The sequence below is a fragment of the Oncorhynchus keta genome, chromosome 17, assembly GCF_023373465.1.
Source record: "Oncorhynchus keta strain PuntledgeMale-10-30-2019 chromosome 17, Oket_V2, whole genome shotgun sequence".
NCBI lineage: Eukaryota > Metazoa > Chordata > Actinopteri > Salmoniformes > Salmonidae > Oncorhynchus > Oncorhynchus keta.
Genome location: NC_068437.1, coordinates 23,970,204 through 23,993,372, shown reverse-complemented (window position 1 = coordinate 23,993,372; position 23,169 = coordinate 23,970,204). Strand labels below are relative to the sequence as shown.

At 44.9% G+C, this 23,169-nt stretch overlaps 1 protein-coding gene across 1 annotated transcript in view; it reads left to right on the top strand.

The window, feature by feature from the left end:
- Nucleotides 1-8,318: 8,318 nt before the first annotated feature.
- LOC118396663 (breast cancer anti-estrogen resistance protein 1-like) overlaps nucleotides 8,319-23,169 on the top strand; it is a 166,187-nt gene continuing 151,336 nt past the window's right edge. The window contains exon 1 of the mRNA XM_035790986.2: nucleotides 8,319-8,814. Coding sequence (XP_035646879.1) covers nucleotides 8,803-8,814 — 12 coding nt within the window. The 5' untranslated portion in view covers nucleotides 8,319-8,802. The remainder of the gene's footprint in view (nucleotides 8,815-23,169) is intronic.

Below are 23,169 nucleotides of genomic sequence, written 5' to 3'. Positions count from 1 at the left end.
ATCTCACTCCTGCCCAGACCCAGCTGCTCTCACCCCTATCTCCAGTGCCGGCACTCACTACTATGTCCTAAAATTGCACAATTTTGTTCCTCTCCATTGCCTACGCTCTTTCAATATTCAGATAATGAAGCATATGATTTTTTTAATGGTCTTAACTATGGGAGATTGGTTGGTTTCCAGTTTAAGTATACGTTTTTCTCAAGACAATTGACGAGAAGAGTATCCTCCAGTCCATCAGGTAACTAACTCACTGCCCCCTCATATGACATGTCTTGAAAGATGCCAACAGATGGATTTGAAGTAAAATTACATTTGTAATGACTTAAATGTAAATGTAAATGTAATACTTCTGATAACTTTCTAACTCCAGAACTTTTGGACTTCATGGCACTCCCAGAAGGAATGGGTTATTGCGTCATTGTTAGTTTTACATGATGACTCTTGTTGTGCTGTATAATAAAAAAAAAAATGTATTTGTAAGAAACTCTATACATTGGTTTAAGCGTACATTTTCGTTACCTGTCATTTGTTAGTTATGTTTCAACATTCCTTCCATCTTGTGCCTAAGTATTGGTTCTTACCTATATCATATGAATATCCTTTTCTGACTCAAACAGCTTTCCTTCAAGATTTGCTCTGATGTCCAAAATATTTAAAATCTAAATTTGTGATAGGAAACTTTTAAGTTGCATGTACAGTGCTTTCAGAAAGTATATATACCACTTGACTTATTCCACATTTTGTTGTTACAGCCTGAATGCAAAATTGATTTTTTTTTCTCACCCATCTACACACCATACCCCATAATGACAAAGTGAAAACATGTTTTTAGACATTTTTGGAAATGTATTGAAAATTAAATACAGAAATATCCCATTTACATAAGTATTCACTGTAACGGCTTTCTTCCGTTGAAGGAGAGTCGGACCAAAATGCAGCGTGGTTAGTACGATACATCTTTAATGAAGAAAAACATGAACAATACAAAAACAACAAACGGAACGTGAAAACCTATACAGCCTATCTGGTGACAACTAACACAGAGACAGGAACAATCACCCACGACATACTCAAAGAATATGGCTGCCGAAATATGGTTCCCAATCAGAGACAACGATAAAAACCTGACTCTGATTGAGACCCGCCTCAGGCAACCATAGACTAAGCTAGACACCCCACAAAAACCCCATGACAAAAACGCACCACAATAACCCATGTCATACCCTGGCCTGACCAAATAAATGAAGACAAACATACATTACTTCGACCAGGGCGTGACAGAACCCCACACCCCCCTAAGGTGCGTCCGGGAGTCCACACATCAAAACAATAGGGAGGGTCCGGGTGGGCGTCTGTCCATGGTGGCGGCTCCGGCTCAGGACGTGGACCCCACTCCATCAATGTCTTAGTTCCTCCCCCTCGCGTCCTGGGATAGTCCACCCTCGCCGCCGACCATGGCCTAGTAGTCCTCACCCAGAACCCCACTGGAATGAGGGGCAGCTCGGGACTGAGGGGCAGCTCGGGACTGAGGGGCAGCTCGGAACTGAGGCAGCTCGGGACTGAGAGGCAGCTCGGGACTGAGGGGAAGCTCGGGACTGAGGGGAAGCTCGGGACTGAGGGGAGGCTCGGGACTGAGGGGAAGCTCAGCACTGAGAGGAAGCTCAGGCAGGTAGTTGGCTCCGGCAGATCCTGGCTGGCTGGCGGATCTGGAAGAGTCTGGTTGACTGGCGGATCTGGAAGAGTCTGGTTGACTGGCAGATCTGTAAGAGTCTGGTTGACTGGCAGATCTGTAAGAGTCTGGTTGACTGGCAGATCTGTAAGAGTGGTTGACTGGCAGATCTGTAAGAGTCTGGTTGACTGGCAGATCTGTAAGAGTCTGGTTGACTGGCAGATCTGTAAGAGTCTGGTTGACTGGCAGATCTGGAAGAGTCTGGCTGACTGGCAGATCTGGAAGATCATGGCTGACTGGCAGATCTGGAAGATCATGGCTGACTGGCAGATCTGGAAGATCATGGCTGACTGGCAGATCTGGAAGATCATGGCTGACTGGCAGATCTGGAAGAGGATGGCGGACTGGCAGATCTGGAAGATCCTGGCTGACTGGCGGATCCTGGCTGACTGGCGGATCCTGGCTGACTGGCGGATCTCGCTGATCTGGCTGCTCCATGCAGACTGGCAGCTCTGACTGCTCCATGCAAACTGGCAGCTCTGGCTGCTCCATGCAGACTGACAGCTCAGGCTGCTCCATGCAGACTAGCAGCTCTATGCAGACTGGCAGCTCTGGCTGCTCCATGCAAACTGGCAGCTCTGGCTGCTCCATGCAAACTGGCAGCTCTGGCTGCTCCATGCAGACTGACAGCTCTATGCAGACTGGCAGCTCTGGCTGCTCCATGCAAACTGGCAGCTCTGGCTGCTCCATGCAGACTGACAGCTCTGGCTGCTCCATGCAGACTGACAGCTCTGGCTGCTCCATGCAGACTGACAGCTCCGGCTGCTCCATGCAGACTGACAGCTCTGGCTGCTCCATGCAGACTGACAGCTCTGGCTGCTCCATGCAGACTGACAGCTCTGGCTGCTCCATGCAGACTGACAGCTCAGGCTGCTCCATGCAGACTGACAGCTCAGGCTGCTTCATGCAGGCTGGCAGCTCTGGCTGCGCTGAATAGGCAGGAGACTCCAGCAGCGCTGTATTGGAGGAAGGCTCTGGCTGCGCTGAACAGGCGGGAGACTCCGGCAGCGCAGGAGAGGAGAAAGGCTCCGACAGCGCTGAACAGGCGGGAGACTCCGACAGCGCAGGAGAGGAGAAAGGCTCTGGCAGCGCTAAACAGGCGGGATGCACTGAAGGCCTGGTGCGGGGCGCTGCCACCGGAGGACTGGTGTGTGGAGGTGGCACTGGATAGACCGGACCGTGCAGGCGCACTGGAGCTCTTGAGCACCGAGCCTGCCCAACCTTACCTGGCTCGATGCCCACTCTAGCCCGGCCAATACGAAGAGCTGGTATGTACCGCACTGGGCTATGCACACGCACTGGAGACACCGTGCGCTCCATAGCATAACACGGTGCCTGCCCGGTCTCTTTAGCCCCCCGGTAAGCACAGGACGTTTGCGCAGGACTCCTACCTGGCGTAGCCATACTCTCTTGGGGCTGACTCTCAGGCTTCCATCCGCGTCGCCGTGCTGCCTCTTCATACCAGCGCCTCTCCGCTTTCCCCGCCTCCAGTTCTTCTTTGGGGCGTCGATATTCACCAGGCTGTGCCCAGGGTCCTTTTCCGTCCAATATCTCCTCCCAAGTCCAGAAGTCCTGTGATCGCTGCTCCTCACGATAAACAGAGGGAGTTGGCTCAGGTCTGAACCCTGACTCTGCCACACTCTCCCTGAGGCCCCCCCCCAATACATTTTTGGGGCTGACTTTCGGGCTTCCTTGCCAACCGTGTTCCCTCGTATCGTCGGCTCCTCTCTCCGGCTGCCTCTGCTCTCCTAAGTGCCTCCACCTGTTCCCATGGGAGGCGATCTCTTCCAGCCAGTATCTCCTCCCAAGTGTAACAACCCTTGCCATCCAAAACTTCTTCCCATGTCCATTCCTCCTTTCGCTGCTTCTTCTGTCGCTGCCTGTCACCACGCTGCTTGGTCCGGGTGTGGTGGGTGATTCTGTGAGAACGATAATCACCTGACTCTGATTGAGAACCGCCTCAGGCAGCCATAGACTAAGCTAGACACCCCACAAAAACGCACCACAATAACCCATGTCACACCCTGGCCTGACCAAATAAATGAAGACAAACATACATTACTTCGACCAGGGCGTGACATTCACACCCCTGAGTCAAAACTTTGTAGAAGCACCTTTGGCAGCCATTACAGCTGTGAGTCTTTCTGGGTAAGTCTCTAAATGTTTTCAAGCTCTATCAAATTGGTTGTTGAACTATTTTCAGGTCTCGTCACAGATTTTGAAGTAGATTTAAGTCAAAACTGCAAATCGTAAACTCAGGAATATTCACTGTCTTCTTAGTAAGTGTAGATTTGACCTTGTGTTTTTGGTTATTGTTCTGCAGAAAGGGGAATTCATCTCCCAGTATCTGGTGGAAAGCAGACTGAACCAGGTTTTCCTCTAGGATTTAGCTCCATTCCATTTCTTTTTTTATCCTGAAAAACTCCCCAGTCCTTAACGATTACAAGCATACCCACAACATGATGCAGCCAACACTATGCATGAAAATTTGGAGAGTTGTACTCTGACGTGTTCTATTGGATTTGCCCCATACATAACTCTTTGTAGTCAGGACAAAAAGTAAATTGCTTTTCCACATTTTCTGCAGTATAACGTTAGTACCTTGATGCAAACAGGATGCCTGTTTTGGAATATTTTTGTTTTGTACAGGCTTCCTTCTTTTCGCTCTGTCAATTAGGTTAGTATTGTGAAGTAACTGTAATGTTGTTGATCTATCCTCAGGAGAAAACTAACTACTTTAAAGTCACCATTGGCCTCATGGTGAAATCCCTGAGCGGTTTCCTTGTTCTCCGGCAACTGAGTTTGGAAGGATACCTGTATCTTTGTAGTGACTGTGTATTGATACACAACCCAAATTGTAATAAATAACTTCACCATGCTCAAAGGGATATTCAATGTCTGTTTTTACATTTTTTTTATTGGAAAACCTCCCTGCTATTTGTGGTTGAATCTGTGTTTGAAATGCACTGCTCGACTGAGGGACCATTTGTAGGGTGTGGGGTACAGAGATGAGGTAGTCATTCAAAAATTAAACACTATTATTGCACACAGTGTGCTGACAGTGTCAACAGCAAAGCATCATCACACCACCTCCATGCTTCCCGGTGGGAACCACACATGCAGAGATCCATTCACCTACTCTGCGTCTCTCACAAAGACACGGCGGTTGGAACCAAACATCTCAAATTTGGACTCATCAGACCAAAGGATAGATTTCCATCGGTCTAATGTCCATTGCTGTGTTTCTTGGCCAAAGCAAGTCACTTATTCTTATTGGTAGTGGTTTCTTTGCAGCAATTCGGCAGCAATTCGGCCTGATTCACGCAGTCTCCTCTGAACAGTTGATGTTGACATGTCTGTTACTTGACCTACTTGCAATATTTATTTGGGCTGCAAATTCTGAGGCTAGTAACTCTTCTGAACTTATCCTCTGTGCAGCAGAGGTGACTCTGGGTCTTCCTTACCTGTGGCGGTCCTCATGAGAGCCAGTTTCATCATAGCGCTTGATGGTTTTTGCGACTGCACTTGAAGAAACATTCAAAGTTCTTAATGTTCCGCATTGACTGACCTTCATGTCTTAAAGAAATGATGGACTGTCGTTTCTCTTTGCTTATTTGAGCTGTTCTTGCCATAATATGGACTTGGTCTTTTACCAGATAGGGCTATCTTCTGTATTCCACCACTACCTTGTCAAAACACAACTGATTGGCATTAAGAAGGAAAGAAATTCCACAAAATAACTTTTAACAAGGCACACCTGTTAATTTAAATGCATTCCAGGTGACTACCTCATGAAGCTGATTGAGAGAATGCCAAGAGTGTGCAAAACTGTCATTAAGGCAAAGGGTGGCTACTTTGAAGAATCTCAAATATAAAATATATTTAGATTTTGTTTAACAATTTTGTGTTGTGTTATTTCATAGTTTTGATGTCTTCACTATTATTCTACAATGTTGAAAATAATAAAGAAAAACCCTTGAATGAGTATGTGTGTCCAAACTTTTATCTGGTACTGTACATGCATACACACTCCTAGAGAGGCCAGTACACTCTCCAGAGCTGTGGAGAGCAAGAAATCCGCATACTTATTCAAATACACCTTCTCTCATGTTTTCTGTTACTTCTCTTGGATGGTTAAGTGACTTTGTGAGCCCCAAGTCATTTTCCCAGCTTGTCTCCTTCCTTTGCTGACTGCTCACTTCCACCTTGCTGTTACCCTTCAAATGCATTTTAAACTCTCAACTTTGTCACCGTTTATTTTGCTCAGTTTAATTTTACCGCTCTTCACCTCATCTAACTTGCTATCATGTATGAAGGTGAACTTGAAATACTTGTGTGCAACCTGTGCTTGACGATGATGCCAAAATATCTTCCTCAAGTAGAACAATAAAGCTTATCAAACTTAATCTAATTGACTTAGTCTTTACTATGAGCCTTGCCTCTTGACAAAACAACAGATTGAAGGAAAAGGGAAGAGGATGGATAAAGAAGACATGAAGATCAGATTAAATGCCAAGGGAATGTGGAAGAGAGAGATGGCTGAGAAGCAACATGTATATAGATTGTAGATCGTTGCTGCTGTTGTCAATGGAAAGGAGTCTTATTAGTGTGAAGAACCTACTGTAACCTTTAATCCTCAAACCTTACACTAACTCAAACACAAATCTTTACCCACACACTGACCCTGACTTAAACACCTACAAAATCTCAATTTAAACCCTAAATGCGCATCCCCCGGGTGTATTTATACACTACCCAAAGTGTAATTAATAACTTCACCATGCTCAACAGGATTTTATTGTCAGCTTTTTTTCTCTTACATATCTACCAATAGGTGCCCTTTGCGAGGAATTTGAAAACCCCTCTGGTTTTTGTGGTTGAATCTGTGTTTTAAATTCATAAGTCTGTTTGTCAAATTTCTGCCCTGCTTGAGCTGCCCCTGGCAACTGTAAGTGCTGTTTTTGTGAAGTGGAAACGTCTAGGAGCAATAACGGTCCAGCGGCAAAGTGGTAGGCCACACAAGCTCACAGAACTCGTTTGTCCTCGGTTGCAACGCTCACTACCGAGTTCCATCAGCACAATAACTATTTGTCTGGAGATTAATGAAATGGGTTTCCATGGCTGAGCAGCCACACACAAGCCTAAAATCACCATGTGCAATGCCAAGCGTTGGCTGGAGTGGTGTACAGCTCAAAGGCATTGGACTCTGGAGCAGTAAAAACACGTTTGGTGGAGGAGGAACAATGGTCTGGGGCTGTTTTTCATGGTTCGGGCTAGGCCCCTTAGTTACAGTGAAGGGAAATCTTAACGCTACAGCATAAACTTACGTTCTAGACGATTCTGAGCTTCCAACTTTGTAGCAACAGTTTGGGGAAGGCCCTTTCCTGTTTCAGCATGACAGTGCCCCTGTGCACAAAGTGAGGTCCATACAGAAATGGTTTGTCGAGATCAGTGTGGAAGAACTTGACTGGCCCGCACAGAGCCCTGACCTCATCCCCATCGAACACCTTTGGCATGAATTGGAATGCCGACTGTGAGCCAGGCCTAATTGCCCAACATCAGTGCCCGAACTCACTAATGCTCTTGTGGCTGAATGGGAGCAAGTCCCTGCAGCAATGTTCCAACATCTAGTCTAAAGCTTTCCCAGAAGAGTGGAGGTGGTTTTAGCAGCAAAGGGAGGACCAATTCCATATTAATGCCTATTATTTTGGACTGAGATGTTCGACGAGCATACTTTTGGTCAGGTATCTGGCACACACTTCACCTTCAAGCATGTGTAGCTGTCTCTCACCAAGGGCTTCGTTTTCAAACGGGGAAGCTGATTTTAAAATAGCCAACACCTTTGGGAGGATAATTATAAACAATCACTGGCACAAGAATCTCAAATAACAGCAGGAGCAAATAGTCAGTATGCCTTCCCTCCCTGCTATCCAACCACTGGAAGCTCCTAAAGGCTTTTGTAACTTCATCCAGGTATAATTCCTTAGAACTTCTTATAAGCATATTTGAGCCTTTACAATGTCTTATAAAAAGGCTTATAAATGTGTCTCCCAATGGATCAAACTGTCTGTTATTCCTACCATGAACGTGCTAATTAGGGTCCGCAGTGCATAAGGTGATTTGTGATCAAAATCACTTCAAAAGACACCTGCACTTCCACCTAGGCATGTAGCCTAGGTTAGGCCACGTTATTGTATAACTAAATGTTTCAGTGATTAAACTTCACATTAATTATTGCAATACATTTGACAACAACCTCTCTTTCAGATGTGGTACATTTCCATAAATGTAGCCTATTGGACAATTCACTCCAGCAGCCGACAACAATGTAGACATTACCTTTAAGGGGCAACCTTGGGGAACTCACAAATTATTCTGATGTATAAATGCATAGAATTCAATAGATTAAAAAAAAAAAACATCAAATGCAAAAGCACATGAGTTTAACAGGATCAATTAGGGCAGGCTATAGCCCTATCACGATTTTTTAAAACGAGCTTATTGCTGCATCTTCTTTTTGATGGTGGAAAAAAGGAGACCATCCCTTTAAATACAACTTGATGATTCCATTAGAACGGCAGCAGCAGCAGCAGTGATACACGAAGCCGCCCAACCTGGCCGCAGCAAGATTGTTGAGCAACATTTTTCCCCTTCTGTATGACACTGCTGCGATTTAAAACATTATTATATTTGTTTTATACATTGGATGCTTGGGAGGATAAACGAAACGTGTGACATAGAAGAACAATAGGAGAACGTGTTTGCGGTATTGGAGACACGGGTACTCTGGACGTTCATGAGGTGGACTTCGCCGCATTTGGTGGGCTGCTCCTAGCTTGGAAAATCCCACCACATATCCCTGACATTCATTCCAAACTCGACTTGTACGGTGAACTGTCACCGACGTAGATACATTTGAAAGGAAAAGCATGGAATAAAGCCTGACATCGAAGGAGTCCTGAAGAAAAGTAGTTTTTTTCTGGTGAAAAGTAGTCCACTGCTTGTTTTAAATAGCCTATTCATTATTAAGTAGCCTAGGAGAGGCATAGCCTATTCTTACAACTCATCACAAGATGTCTGTTCCGGTAAGTCTTATTTAAAGGTTCGATTTTAAATTTGGCATGAACTTTTGTTTTCTACAGATAGTCAGCGATACAATGTGGCCAAGTGTAATTTCCTTTGCTGCTCTGGCATTTGAAATGCACTAGGCTATGTGTCAGTGATGAGTATGCTACGTCTAGTGTATTACTTTTGTAGTATAATTGTAATACCACTGTTATAATGATATGAGATATGTATTTTCAATGTTTCTCTAATTTGTAAAAATGTCCACACTAGGAGTGCAAGCTCCAACGCACACTGCTAGCTGTCAGGCTGTTGGTAAACTGTCAAATTTGACTTGTAGGGGTGCCAACGTTGCAGCCTGAGTTTGAAAGTAAAGTTGAAACTTTACTGCAATTATGTAACCACCTGTATAGTTTGAGTCTAAGGCCAAACGTATTGGACTTGGACACTTCAACATGTTTGTAGTGATTATGTGAATAGGATCAGGAATATGCAGTTTTGCTGGAGACCATTTTTGCTTTCTGTTGTCTTTTTCTGTTGTGTTTCCTGTTGCCTTGCACCATTAATCCAACAGCCTGCAAATCAGTAAATAGCCCAATTGTGTACCCCTAATCATATCAAAAGGTACCACCAGTTCCATCCTTTGATGTGTATTTGGGTTGTGTACTGTAGGTGTGTGTAGATATTCAGGATGACTGTTCCCCTTGGCTAAGCACTGTTCTATCTAGCTTGGCATGTGTTGTTATGCACACAGATAAAACAGCGTGCTCTAACCTGTGTGAGGATTCCTTCGGCAATACACATCTCAACCCTAGCAGTTTGTGAAGAGATTCCAAGTTTATGTATCTTGCTGCTTGAAATTCAGAACTCATTGTTTTCCCTGTCAGGCTTAAGGAGTAAAATGTGCTGATTACAGGGTTGTCTCCTAAACACTGAGATATATGGAGGCATCTTTGCCTGTAGATCATCTGGAGACATGATATATACCATTTTATGAACTGGGTGGTTCGAGCCATGCTGATTGGCTAAAAGCCATGGTATAACGGACCTAATACCACGGGTATGACAAACATTTATTTTTGCTGCTCTAATTATGTTGGTGACCAGTTTATAATAGCAATAAGGCACCTTGGGGGTTTGTGGTATATTGGCCACCTACCACACCCCTTCGTGCCTTATTGCTTAAATCACCCATGCTTATAGCCTCATTCAATTACAGCGATGTAAATGTGCAATGAACAAGCGTTATTTCCTTGTTTGCTTTGCTAAGTGTTTGAGCACATTATGAATCACTAACTGTATTAGGCTACACTTTTAGAAAAAACGGTTATATCCAGAACCTAAAAGGGTTCTTCAGCTGTCCTCATAGGAGAACCCTTTGAATAACTATTTTTGGTTCCAGGTAGAGCACTTTGGGTTCCAGGTAGAACCCTTTCCACACAGGGTTCTACATGGAACCCAAAAGGGCTCTACCTGCAACCAAAAAGGATCCTACCTTGAACTAAAAGGGTTCTCCTTTGGGGACAGATGAAGATCTCTTTTTCGTAAGAGTGTATGTATTATACTCTTGAGTAGGACTGTGTTTGGTTTGTACATATGTTTTTACCCTCAGCGACTGTTGCTACTCTGCGCTGTATTCAACAAACACAGTCCAGATTGCAAATCCCATGCCTTGCGGCCCGGCCCGGGTTTGATGGCAACAGCTGCTGTTCTCTGTGCAGACAGGATGACGAGTCTCCTAAACACCATCGGTAAACCCAGCACTGTAATGACTCCCTCATCTCCATGCCAACTAGTCTGAGCCCCTTCACCTGGCTGCCACACATGTCACTGGGAAATCAAAGACAAACAGACAGGGCCATGGTATGACTGTCCACCTAACCCAGTGGACAAATCATTCTTGCACACTTTTCTATTGCGTAGATATCATTTAAGATTTCCCATAGAAATCAAGTTAGATATGGGGGTGTTTTGGAAGATGGCTGGTGTATAACAGCTCATTTCCATTTGTACACTACTATTATTGTGGTAATAGTGTAGTAACATTGTTATTATAATGTTATAGCTGTCAATATAACATCTGCTATAGGCTACATTTTAGTCTGTATCTTCTTATTGGGAATGCAGATTTTTCAACGCATCCGATGTTGTTGCTTGGGTGTATTCCCTCGATGGCCTGCCAGAATTCTAATAGACTGGGAGTCCCCGTGGAGAGTATCCTCCTGCTGTATTTGATGGGTTAATTCCTCCAGTCAACCATATTATGAGGGAAATTAAACTGATGTTTGGATGGGATCAGCCCATAGAGTTAAGCATGCTTAGGTGAACATGAAGTCCCAGTTGGCTAGTAGCAGGGGTTCCAATGTTCCAACGCTGCAAGGCTTAGATGCTAAACACCCTGTCATTCACCATTCACATCTGTGGCTTTTTAGTCATCCCTCCTTTGATATTATGAATTTAACATTTGCAGGTTGTAATCCACTGATTTACTATACGTAGAATATAATAGCATCAATTGCATTGTTTTCCCAGTGTTTTATTTTCATGCTACATGTACTGTATATAGGTTGCTATTATAGTTTACAGTGTAGCATGCTTTTGCAAATGCAAACATTTTGGCAATATGCATGTCCTGAATACAGTACAACGGGACATATGGACAGATAGAAAATCAAATCAAAGTTTATTTGTCACGTCCGCCAAATAAAATGCTTACTTACAGGCTCTAACCAATGGTGCCAAAAAAAAGGAATGTGTGTGTGTGTGTGTGTGTGTCTGTGTGTGTGTGTGTGTGTGTGTGTGTGTGTGTGTGTGTGTGTGTGTGTGTGTGCGTGTGCGTGTGTGTGTGTGTGTGTAAGTAAAGAAATAAAACAACAGTAGAAAGACATTTGAAAAAAGAGTAGCAAAGCTTTATACAGACACCTGTTAGTCAGGCTTATTGAGGTAGTATGTACATGTAGGTATTGTTAAAGTGACTGTGCATATATGATGAACAGAGAGTAGCAGAAGCGTAAAAAGAGGGGTTGGCAGGTGGTGGGACACAATGCAGATAGCCCAGTTAGCCAATGTGCGGGAGCACTGGTTGGTCAGCTCAATTGAGGTAGTATGTACATGAATGTATAGTTAAAGTGAATAAGCATATAAGATAAACAGAGAATAGCAGCAGCGTAAAAGAGGGGTTCGGGGGGACACACAATGCAAATAGTCCGGGTAACCAGTGGTTACCTGCTCAGGAGTCTTATGGCTTGGGGGTAAAAACTGTTGAGAAGCATTTTGGCCTAGACCTGGCACTCCGGGTACCGCTTGCCATGCGGGAGTAGAGAGAACAGTTTATGACTGGGGTAGCTGGGGTCTTTGACAATTTTTAGGGCCTTCCTCTGACACCGCCTGGTGTAGAGGTCCTGGATGGCAGGCAGCTTTGCCCCAGTGATGTACTGGGCCGTATGCACTAACCTCTGAAGTGCCTTGCGGTCGGAGGCCGAGCAATTGCCGTACCAGGCAGTGATGCAACCATGCTCTCGATGTTGCAGCTGTAGAACCTTTTGAGGATCTCCGGGCCCATGCCAAATCTTTTTAGTTTCCTGAGGGGGAATAGGCTTTGTCGTGCCCTCTTCATGTCTTGGTGTGTTTGGACCAATCTAGTTTGTTGGTGATGTGGACACCAAGGAATTTGAAGCTCTCAACCTGCTCCACTACAGCCCCGTCGATGAGAATGGGGACGTGCTCGGTGCTCCTTTTCCTGTAGTCCACAATCATCTCCTTAGTCTTGCTCCCTATAGGCTGTCTCGCTGTTGTCGGTGATCAGGCCTACCACTGTTGTGTCGTCTGCAAACTTATATACATGAATGCATGCAGCCGTATGTACAGGCATTCATAACATGCCATGAATTGATGTGTCCTATTGAGAATGTAGCACCTCTACCAGAGTACAGAGTATTCTTATCTTTAATATGAGCTCAGTTTCCCCAAGGGCACATCTCCGCTCAGCTGCAGTCTCTCTCGCACCTCACTCCCTCCCTCCCTCCTTGCCAGCAGCCATGCAATGTAGGACACAAGGGGGTTAAATGGGACGTCTGCCGGGGCTCTATCGACAGCCCTCATATCTCCCTCTCAGAAGCCTGACATTTGACGCTTGTCATAGATGATGCTCCACATACATATTCATAATGGGTGCATTTCCATAACGCCTATCAGGCTTTGGCTATTTGTATGGGAAACATTTAGCCATCAGCCTCCCTTCCTTCTTTGTGTCTATCACATGTAAATCTATTCTACTAGATAGGTACACATAACTCACAGCAAATGTATTATTACACAGGAGGTGAGGTTGCTTATAAGTCATCCAAAATGCATAGAATACAATGTACTACAACAGTGCAACCAGCTACCATCAACCAGTTGATGTAGCCTATTTGTAATTCCAACACACACACATGCATGTACATATCCACACAGGCATTCAAACACGCACACACAGTCACACACACACACTCAGACACAACCTCTCTTCCAAGGGAAGCCAGGCTTCCTCAAAAACTGACCAGAAGAAAAAAACTGAAATAAATGGTCTTTTGTCTGTCTGTGTTTCATCATTTCCCCAACTTCACAAAAGGCTGAATGTATGGTCCTGGAGTACCAAAGGAACTATCAAGGGAAGCCTGTTAGTTGAAATTGTCCCTTTCCTCAATTAGCCATGGATGGAGATAAGGATTTGATTTGGACTTGTGGTTTTACTTAATTCTTGTTACTGGACAATGATTATATGATTATAACGGTGATTCTGATCCAACCATAAATTCATACATTGTGCCCCTGGCCTGTATGCCCCTGGCCTGTAGTTCAATATTTAGCTAGATGTAGAAGTCTAATGTTAACTAGCTGGCTCATCATTGCCCACGAAAGGAAGTTAGGCTAGTGAGCAAGCATTTTAGCCAGGAGAACAACAACTGAAAGCATGTAGTCTACTGTATGACAGAGTCATAGACAGTTTCGGCGACATGAAAGAGAACAGGATAGCATTGGAGTTTCTCTACAAGTAAGGTGAGTCAACATGTTTTTTGTAATCACGCACACGCACACACACACACGCACACACTGACTGAGGAAGTATTTTAATCCAGCAGTCAGCTGACACATCAATTTGTTTACAACTGACAGCTCAGGAGATATTATCATATTTATGCTATAAACAGCTGCAGGTAGAAATATGAATAAACATTTAAGCATACATATGTAAACTGCCACATGTCTCTTTTTCCCTAAATATACCATCATCAGGTGTCAATGGACCACACATAGCAACTGTTCATCATTCAGTTATTTTCTATTCCAATAGCACTGTACACTGAAATGGTGTTCTGATGCTATCTAGTCATCCTATCCAGGGTCTTATAGATTTCAGTAATGGTATTGACTATTGCGTGTCTATCATCAGTCAGCCACAGCTGACCTACTAATACCAAGGGCCCATCCACAGTCAGCCTGTCATATGAATCTCCACTAAAGGCCATGTCTTGTGACTGGTTGGTTTTATCTGATCTACAGCTAATACGTCTTGCTTGACTTTTCTCCTTCCATCGTTGAACTGACAGTATTTCAGGGAGAAGAGGGAGCATCAGCCTTTCTGAAAAGCTAGCCCCTGTGGCTAAGAGGAGAGCAATAGAGCAGAGCAGTGTGTGTGGTGGGACCGGGGCTGTGTGGAGTCTGTCCTTACTCACGCTCAAACAGTCAGACACACAATGGAGGAGCAGAGCCACTGCTGCATGCCAGAACATTCCTGCTCCAACGGTCTCTGGGGAATTCACTTTTCTTACTCTGCTCACTCACTGAAGAGAGACTGTGTGTGTGTGTGTGTGTGTGTGTGTGTGTGTGTGTGTGTGTGTGTGTGTGTGTGTGTGTGTGTGTGTGTGTGCGTGCGTGCGTGCGTGCGTGCGTGCGTGCGTGCGTGCGTGCGTGCGTGCGTGCGTGCGTGCGTGCGTGCGTGCGTGCGTGCGTGCGTGCGTGCGTGCGTGCGTGCGTGCGTGCGTGCGTGCGTGCGTGCGTGCGTGCGTGCGGGCATGCGAGAGAGATAGAGAGATTCTGCAAGAAGATTGAGTATTGGTTCGTACCTACATGTATGTGTGTTTTAGAGGACAGTGTGTGTAAAGGGGTGTGTAGATATGTGTGGGACATTGAATGAGTGTGTGTGTGGGAGAGCTACCCTATGTATGTGATCTTACATTCTTCTACTGTCCTCCATCAATCCTTGTCACAATGCAGTATGTGTGTGATCAGCTGGTATCTTGTGGGAGGACTGTGTGCATACTTATGTATATGTGTGTGATCATCTGGTATCTTGTGGGAGGACTGTGTGCATACTTATGTGTATGTGTGTGATCATCTGGTATCTTGTGGGAGGACTGTGTGCATACTTATGTGTATGTGTGTGATCATCTGGTATCTTGTGGGAGGACTGTGTGCATACTTATGTATATGTGTGCGTCGTTTGTGCATGTTTAATTATTTTTTTAACCAGGCTAATCAATTAAGAACAAATTATTATTTACAATGATGGACTGGCAAGAGGCAAAAGGCCTCCAGTGGGACGGTGGCTGGGTTTAAAAAAGCACAACAACAAAAAACAATGGAAGAGAAAACTGACAATACAGATCGAAGCTACTGGCAACAGCACAAATACAACAGCAAGCAAACAGAGGGATGTGTGTGTGAAGTAAAACGACATGCTTCCTTACATAAGCCATTGCAAGTACTTGCGCGTGTGTGTGAAACCTTCTGAGTCAGTGTGGGAATGCTCAGTAATGAATAGCACTGTGTGCTGAAATTCCGTTCTGTGCGTGTACATCCTTATATGTGTTAAACCCTCTGTCTGAGAAAGTGTGTGAATGCTCAGCAGTGTGGTTCTCTGTCAGTCTATGTGGTGGTGGACTGGCAGCAGCAGCAGCAGTCATGTATCTCTCAGCCAGGACTCTGTAGCTATTGATGTTATTTATTATCTTGACTATTTCTAGTAGCAAACGCCACTATTTGGCGTCTCTCCCTCAATCTCTTTCTTTTTCTGTTCTTCTCTGTTCTCTTCATCCCTATCCATCATTCTAGCCATCTCCCTCCTCCTCTCCTCCTCCCTCCTTATCTCCCCCCTCATCTCCTCCTCTCTCCTTCTTTCTTCCTCCCACCCTGTCTCCTTCCCTTTCTCCTCCTTCTCTACGCTTCTCACCCTCTCTCCTCCTCTCCTCCTCCCACCCTTCTCCTCCCTCGTCGCCTCCTCTCTCCTTCTCTCCTCCTCCCACCCTTTCTTCTCCTCCCTCATCTCCTCCTCCCACCCTTTCTCCTACTCTCCTCCTCTCTCGTCCTCCCTCCTTCTCTCCTCCCTCGTCTCCTCCTCCCTCCTTCTCTTCTCCTCCCTCATCTTCTCCTCCCTCATCTTCTCCTCCCTCATCTCCTCCTCCTACCCTCTCTCTTCTCTTCTTCTCTCCTCCTCTTCTTCTCCCACCCTTTCTTCTCCTCCCTCATCTCGTCCTCTCTCCTACTCTCTCTCCTTCTTTCCTCCTCCCACCCTCTCTCCTCCTCCCACCTTCTCTCCTCTCCTCCCACCCTTCTCCTCCCTCATCTCCTCCTCCCTCCTTCCTTCTCTCCTCCCCATCTGCTGTTCTTTCCATGTTTATCCCATCATCTTCTTATTCCAGTTTCTTCCTCTTTGTTTTGGTTAATGATGGGCAGTACAACCTTTGTATTGGTATAGGATGGGCAGTACAGCGTTTGTCTTGGTATAGGATGGACAGTACAGCCATTGTCTTGATATGTGATGGGCAGTACAACCTTTGTCTTGGTATGTGATGGGCTGTACAGTATGCAGTGTATTGGTCAGTGCGGGAAAGGGAAAGGGGGATACCTAGTCAGTTGTACAACTGAATCCATTAAACTGAAATGTGTCTTCCGCATTTAACCCAACCCCTCTGAATCAGAGCGGTGCGGGGGGGCTGCCTTAATCAACATCCAGGTCAACGGCGCCCGGGGAACAGTGGGTTAACTGCCTTGCTCAGGAGCAGAATGACAGATATTTGCCTTGTCAGCTCTGGGATTTGATCCAGCAACCTTTCACTGGCCTAACGCTCCTACCCGCCAGGCTACCTGCCACCCTTATACAACTCAGTGTGAGACCCAAGCAGTTATCTTCTCATTTCAAAGCCTGGTGTCATTTTCCTCACACTGTCTCCTTGTTTGTCCCCAGTGATCTGGCCTAGACAGACAGCACTGGATTTCAGCCCTGTTGTCAGAAGTATTATGCCTTCCCTCCCAGGGAAAATCACCATCACAAAACACAATCCCGCACTCACCTCCCTGAGGAGAAGTCCTTACTTATGCTTTTATATTGTCCTGTTTGATATGAGCCTGTGAGAATGTGGGCCACGCTGAGGCAGAGATGGCTTCCCACAGAGTTGTGACCACCTGATGAGAGAGAGAGAGAGAGAGAGAGAGAGAGAGAGAGAGAGAGAGAGAGAGAGAGAGAGAGAGAGAGAGAGAGAGAGAGAGAGAGAGAGAGAGAGAGAGAGAGAGAGAGAGAGAGAGAGAGAGAGAGAGAGAGAGAGAGAGAGAGAGAGAGAGAGAGAGAGAGAGAGAGAGAGAGAGAGAGAGAGAGAGAGAGAGAGAGAGAGACTCCTAACCTCCTGCCAAATGTATGACCATATTAGAGACACATATCCTTCAGATTACACAGATCCACCAAGAATTCGAAAACAAATCCAATTTTGATAAACTCCCATATCTATTTGGTGAAATACCACAGTGTACCATCACAGCAGCAAGATTTGTGACCTGTTGCCACAAGAAAAGGGCAACTAGTGAAGAACAAACACCATTGTAAATACAACCCATATTTATGTTTATTTATTTTCCCTTTTGTACTTTAACCATTTGCTCATCGTTACAACACTGTATATGGACATAATATGACCTTTGAAATGTCTTTATTCGTTTGGAACTTCTGTGAGTGTAATGTTTACTGTTCATTTGTATTGTTTATTTCACTTTTGTATATTATCTCTTCACTTGCTTTGGCAATGTTAACATATGTTTCCCATGCCAATAAAGCCCCTTAAATTGAATTGAATTGATATTCCTCTGTGGCCTTTATAAGAGCCATAATGAAACGCAGGGTTTCTCAGTGCCTTCTGGTTAGACTGTCAGAGCATAATAACCCCTCCACGTTGTTTCACTGCTCTCTAAATCACATCATCTCATTATGTGCTTCTCATTAGCCGTGCATACTTGTCTTCATGACAGGGGGAGAGAGTGGTATGTTTGTGTCAGTGTGATGTGCATATGCGGGTGTCATGAACAGTATGTTGGTGCACATTTTTTTTGCTCGATGCTATATGTGTGAGGTAAGTGAGGGTCAAATTGAGCAGCTGTGAGACAGACAGACAGACAGACGGCGAGAGTGTGTGTGTATTGTGTCTGTTCCTTCTGCCAAAGCATTCCGTCCCTGGCTTCGTAAATCTCCTGGCTGATCTGCGTTGTGGCGCTGTTAATGGCTGCCCATCGATCACGCTCACGTGTGCATTATCGCCGACGTGGTTAGGTGCAGGCTTAGCGACTTATTTCGCTGGAAATTGGCCAGTCAATTTGGCAGAGAAGGACAGCGCTGGTCCAGAGAATTGATCATCATTTGAAATGCAAAGCTGTTGGCAGCATAAACGAGTGTGCGAGTGAAAGGGTCAACTGAAGAGCATGAGCTGGAGAGAGGGGGATAGGGATGGGGAAAGAGAGAGAGAGAGGGGGATGGGGAAGGAGAGGGGGATGGGGATGGGGAAGGAGATAGAGAGGGGGATGGGGAAGGAGAGAGAGAGAGGAGGATGGAGAGAGGGGGATGGGGAAGGAGAGAGGGGGATGGGATGGGGAAGGAGAGAGAGGAGGATGGAGAGGGGGATGGGGATGGGGAAGGAGAGAGAGATGGGGATGGGGAAGGAGAGGAGGATGGAGAGAGGGGGATGGGGATGGGGAAGGAGAGAGAGGAGGATGGAGAGAGGGGGATGGGGATGGGGAAGGAGAGAGAGGAGGATGGAGAGAGGCAGATGGGGATGGGGAAGGAGAGAGAGAGGAGGATGGGGATGGGGAAGGAGAGGAGGATGGAGAGAGGGGGATGGGGAAGGAGAGAGAGAGGGGGATGGGGAAGGAGAGAGAGAGGGGGATGGGGAAGGGGAGGGGGAGGGAGAGAGGGGGATGGGGATGGGGAACGAGAGAGAGAGGAGGATGGGGATGGGGAAGGAGAGGAGGATGGAGAGAGGGGGATGGGGAAGGAGAGAGAGAGGGGGATGGGGATGGGGAAGGAGAGAGAGAGGAGGATGGGGAAGGAGAGGAGGATGGAGAGAGGGGGATGGGGATGGGGAACGAGAGAGAGAGGAGGATGGGGATGGGGAAGGAGAGGAGGATGGAGAGAGGGGGATGGGGATGGGGAAGGAGAGAGAGGGGAGGATGGGGATGGGGAAGGAGAGGAGGATGGAGAGAGGGTGTAGGGAGGAGAGGGGAGTAGTTAAGGGCATGTGTAATCGAGTACTCGAACGGACCTCAAAACTCGATCTTTAATCAGAGATACAATTTTTTTCTAATTCTGTACAGCTATTTGGTGGAATGTGCTTTGAAATTCTGTCTGGAAGATGTTTTATTGCTATGACTCTAGTGTTCCATTTGTACATGTGCATTTGTGGGGCACAAAAGAAACCAAGGTAGGCATTAATTGCACAGTTCCATAATTCCCTTTCCCCTCCATGTCTCACTCACTCAATTGCATTCCGAGCGCACCCTCTACACACATGTGCCGAGTTCGCACACAAGCTCCCATTAGGCCTACATAAATAAAGGTCTCTAACTGATGGCACACAAGCTCCCATTAGGCCTACAGAAATAAATGCCTCTAACTGATGGGACACAAGCTCCCATTAGGCCTACAGAAATAAATGTCTCTAACTGATGGGACACAAGCTCCCATTAGGCCTACAGAAATAAATGTATCTAACTAATGGGACACAAGCTCCCATTAGGCCTACATAAATAAATGTCTCTAACTGATGGGACACAAGCTCCCATTAGGCCTACAGAAATAAATGTCTCTAACTGATGGGACACAAGCTCCCATTAGGGCTACATAAATAAATGTCTCTAACTGATGGGACACAAGCTCCCATTAGGCCTACAGAAATAAATGTATCTAACTGATGGGACACAAGCTCCCATTAGGCCTACAGAAATAAATGTCTCTAACTGATGTGACACAAGCTCCCATTAGGCCTACAGAAATAAATGTCTCTAACTGATGGGACACAAGCTCCCATTAGGCCTACAGAAATAAATGTATCTAACTGATGTGACACAAGCTCCCATTAGGCCTACATAAATAAATGTCTCTAACTGATGGGACACAAGCTCCCATTAGGCCTACAGAAATAAATGTATCTAACTGATGGGACACAAGCTCCCATTAGGCCTACAGAAATAAATGCCTCTAACTGATGGGACACAAGCTCCCATTAGGCCGACAGAAATAAATGTCTCTAACTGATGTGACACAAGCTCCCATTAGGCCTACAGAAATAAATGTCTCGAACTGATGGGACACAAGCTCCCATTAGGCCTACAGAAATAAATGTCTCTAACTGATGTGACACAAGCTCCCATTAGGCCTACAGAAATACATATCTCTAACTGATGGGATACAAGCTCCCATTAGGCCTACAGAAATAAATGCCTCTAACTGATGGGACACAAGCTCCCATTAGGCCTACAGAAATACATATCTCTAACTGATGGGACACAAGCTCCCATTAGGCCTACATAAATAAATGCCTCTAACTGATGTGACACAAGCTCCCATTAGGCCTACAGAAATAAATGCCTCTAACTGATGGGACACAAGCTCCCATTAGGCCTACCATAAATAAATGCCTCTAACTGATGGGACACAAGCTCCCATTAAGCCTACATAAATAAATGCCTCTAACTGATGGAACACAAGCTCCCATTAGGTCTACAGAAATACATATCTCTAACTGATGGGACACAAGCTCCCATTAGGCCTACAGAAATAAATGTATCTAACTGATGTGACACAAGCTCCTATTAGGTCTAGAGAAATAAATGTCTCTAACTGATGGGACACAAGCTCCCATTAGGCCTACAGAAATAAATGTCTCTAACTGATGGGATACAAGCTCCCATTAGGCCTACAGAAATAAATGCCTCTAACTGATTGGATACAAGCTCCCATTAGGCCTACATAAATAAATGTCTCTCACTGATGGGACACAAGCTCCCATTAGGCCTACAGAAATAAATGTCTCTAACTGATGTGACACAAGCTCCCATTAGGCCTACAGAAATAAATGTCTCGAACTGATGTGACACAAGCTCCCATTAGGCCTACAGAAATAAATGTCTCTAACTGATGTGACACAAGCTCCCATTAGGCCTACAGAAATAAATGTCTCTAACTGATGTGACACAAGCTCCCATTAGGCCTACAGAAATAAATGCCTCTAACTGATGGGACACAAGCTCCCATTAGGCCTACCATAAATAAATGCCTCTAACTGATGGGACACAAGCTCCCATTAGGCCTACATAAATAAATGCCTCTAACTGATGGAACACAAGCTCCCATTAGGTCTACAGAAATACATATCTCTAACTGATGGGACACAAGCTCCCATTAGGCCTACATAAATAAATGTATCTAACTGATGTGACACAAGCTCCTATTAGGTCTACAGAAATAAATGTCTCTAACTGATGGGACACAAGCTCCCATTAGGCCTACAGAAATAAATGTCTCTAACTGATGGGATACAAGCTCCCATTAGGCCTACAGAAATAAATGCCTCTAACTGATGGGATACAAGCTCCCATTAGGCCTACAGAAATAAATGTCTCTCACTGATGGGACACAAGCTCCCATTAGGCCTACAGAAATACATATCTCTAACTGATGGGATACAAGCTCCCATTAGGCCTACAGAAATAAATGTCTCCAACTGATGGGATACAAGCTCCCATTAGGCCTACAGAAATAAATGCCTCTAACTGATGGGATACAAGCTCCCATTAGGCATACAGAAATAAATGTCTCTAACTGATGGGACACAAGCTCCCATTAGGCCTGCATAAATAAATGTCTCCAACTGATGGGATACAAGCTCCCATTAGGCCTGCATAAATAAATGTCTCTAACTGATGGGACACAAGCTCCCATTAGGCCTGTATAAATAAATGTCTCCAACTGATGGGATACAAGCTCCCATTAGGCCTACATAAATAAATGTCTCTAACTGATGGGACACAAGCTCCCATTAGGCCTGCATAAATAAATGTCTCTAACTGATGGGACACAAGCTCCCATTAGGCCTACATAAATACATGTCTCTAACTGATGGGACACAAGCTCCCATTAGGCCTACATAAATAAATGTCTCTAACTGATGGGACACAAGCTCCCATTAGGCCTACATAAATAAATGTCTCTAACTGATGGGACACAAGCTCCCATTAGGCCTACATAAATAAATGTCTCTAACTGATTGGACACAAGCTCCCATTAGGCCTACATAAATACATTTCTCTAACTGATGGGACTAACAAGCTAAATTCTTTGCCGATAATTTTATCACAAATGTTAAATGGACTGGTTGATTGAAGTAAGGAAATATGTGTTCCAAAAATGAGCGAGAGTTTTGGAATAATTGGATCTGGTCTATTTTCTGCTTAGGTTACTTTGCAAACTGCTGTTACCATTATGAATTGGTGAGCTTAGGATATAACCCCCCTAAACATAGACAATTTTCCACACTTAAAAATTGCAAAAACATTGGTTTGAGAAAGAAAGCGTATTTATATCAGAATCATTAAGCCTACTCACCAAACAGATGTCCATAATTCATCCCCATGCAGTGCTCAATGTGGAATTGTTTATCCATTTAGAAAATTCAAAACAGGCAGAGTAAACTAAATGGAATATCTGTTGACCTATATCGAAAAGAAGACACATTTTGGTGTGTAACCCTGAAAAAAAATGGTCTTTCTACGTGTGAAACTAAAAGCCCCGTTTCAAATGATCTCTCTTTCAGAGTATCTGTTCCAGATCACTCCGCACTGGCAACTTTTACATTTACAAAAATATTCCGTAAGATTTGATTCTGTTATATTACATAATGTTTTTTGCTAATCTTAAAATAAACAAGGCATTGTTGTACACTGTTGATATATAGATAAATGCACAAATTTTATTCCAGTGCGGGCCTTCCCCTTGTGTTCTAAAAATGTATTATATTTTCATTCCAAGTACTTGAGTACAACAACAAAAAATTAGAGCAGGCACCTGAACAGTCAAC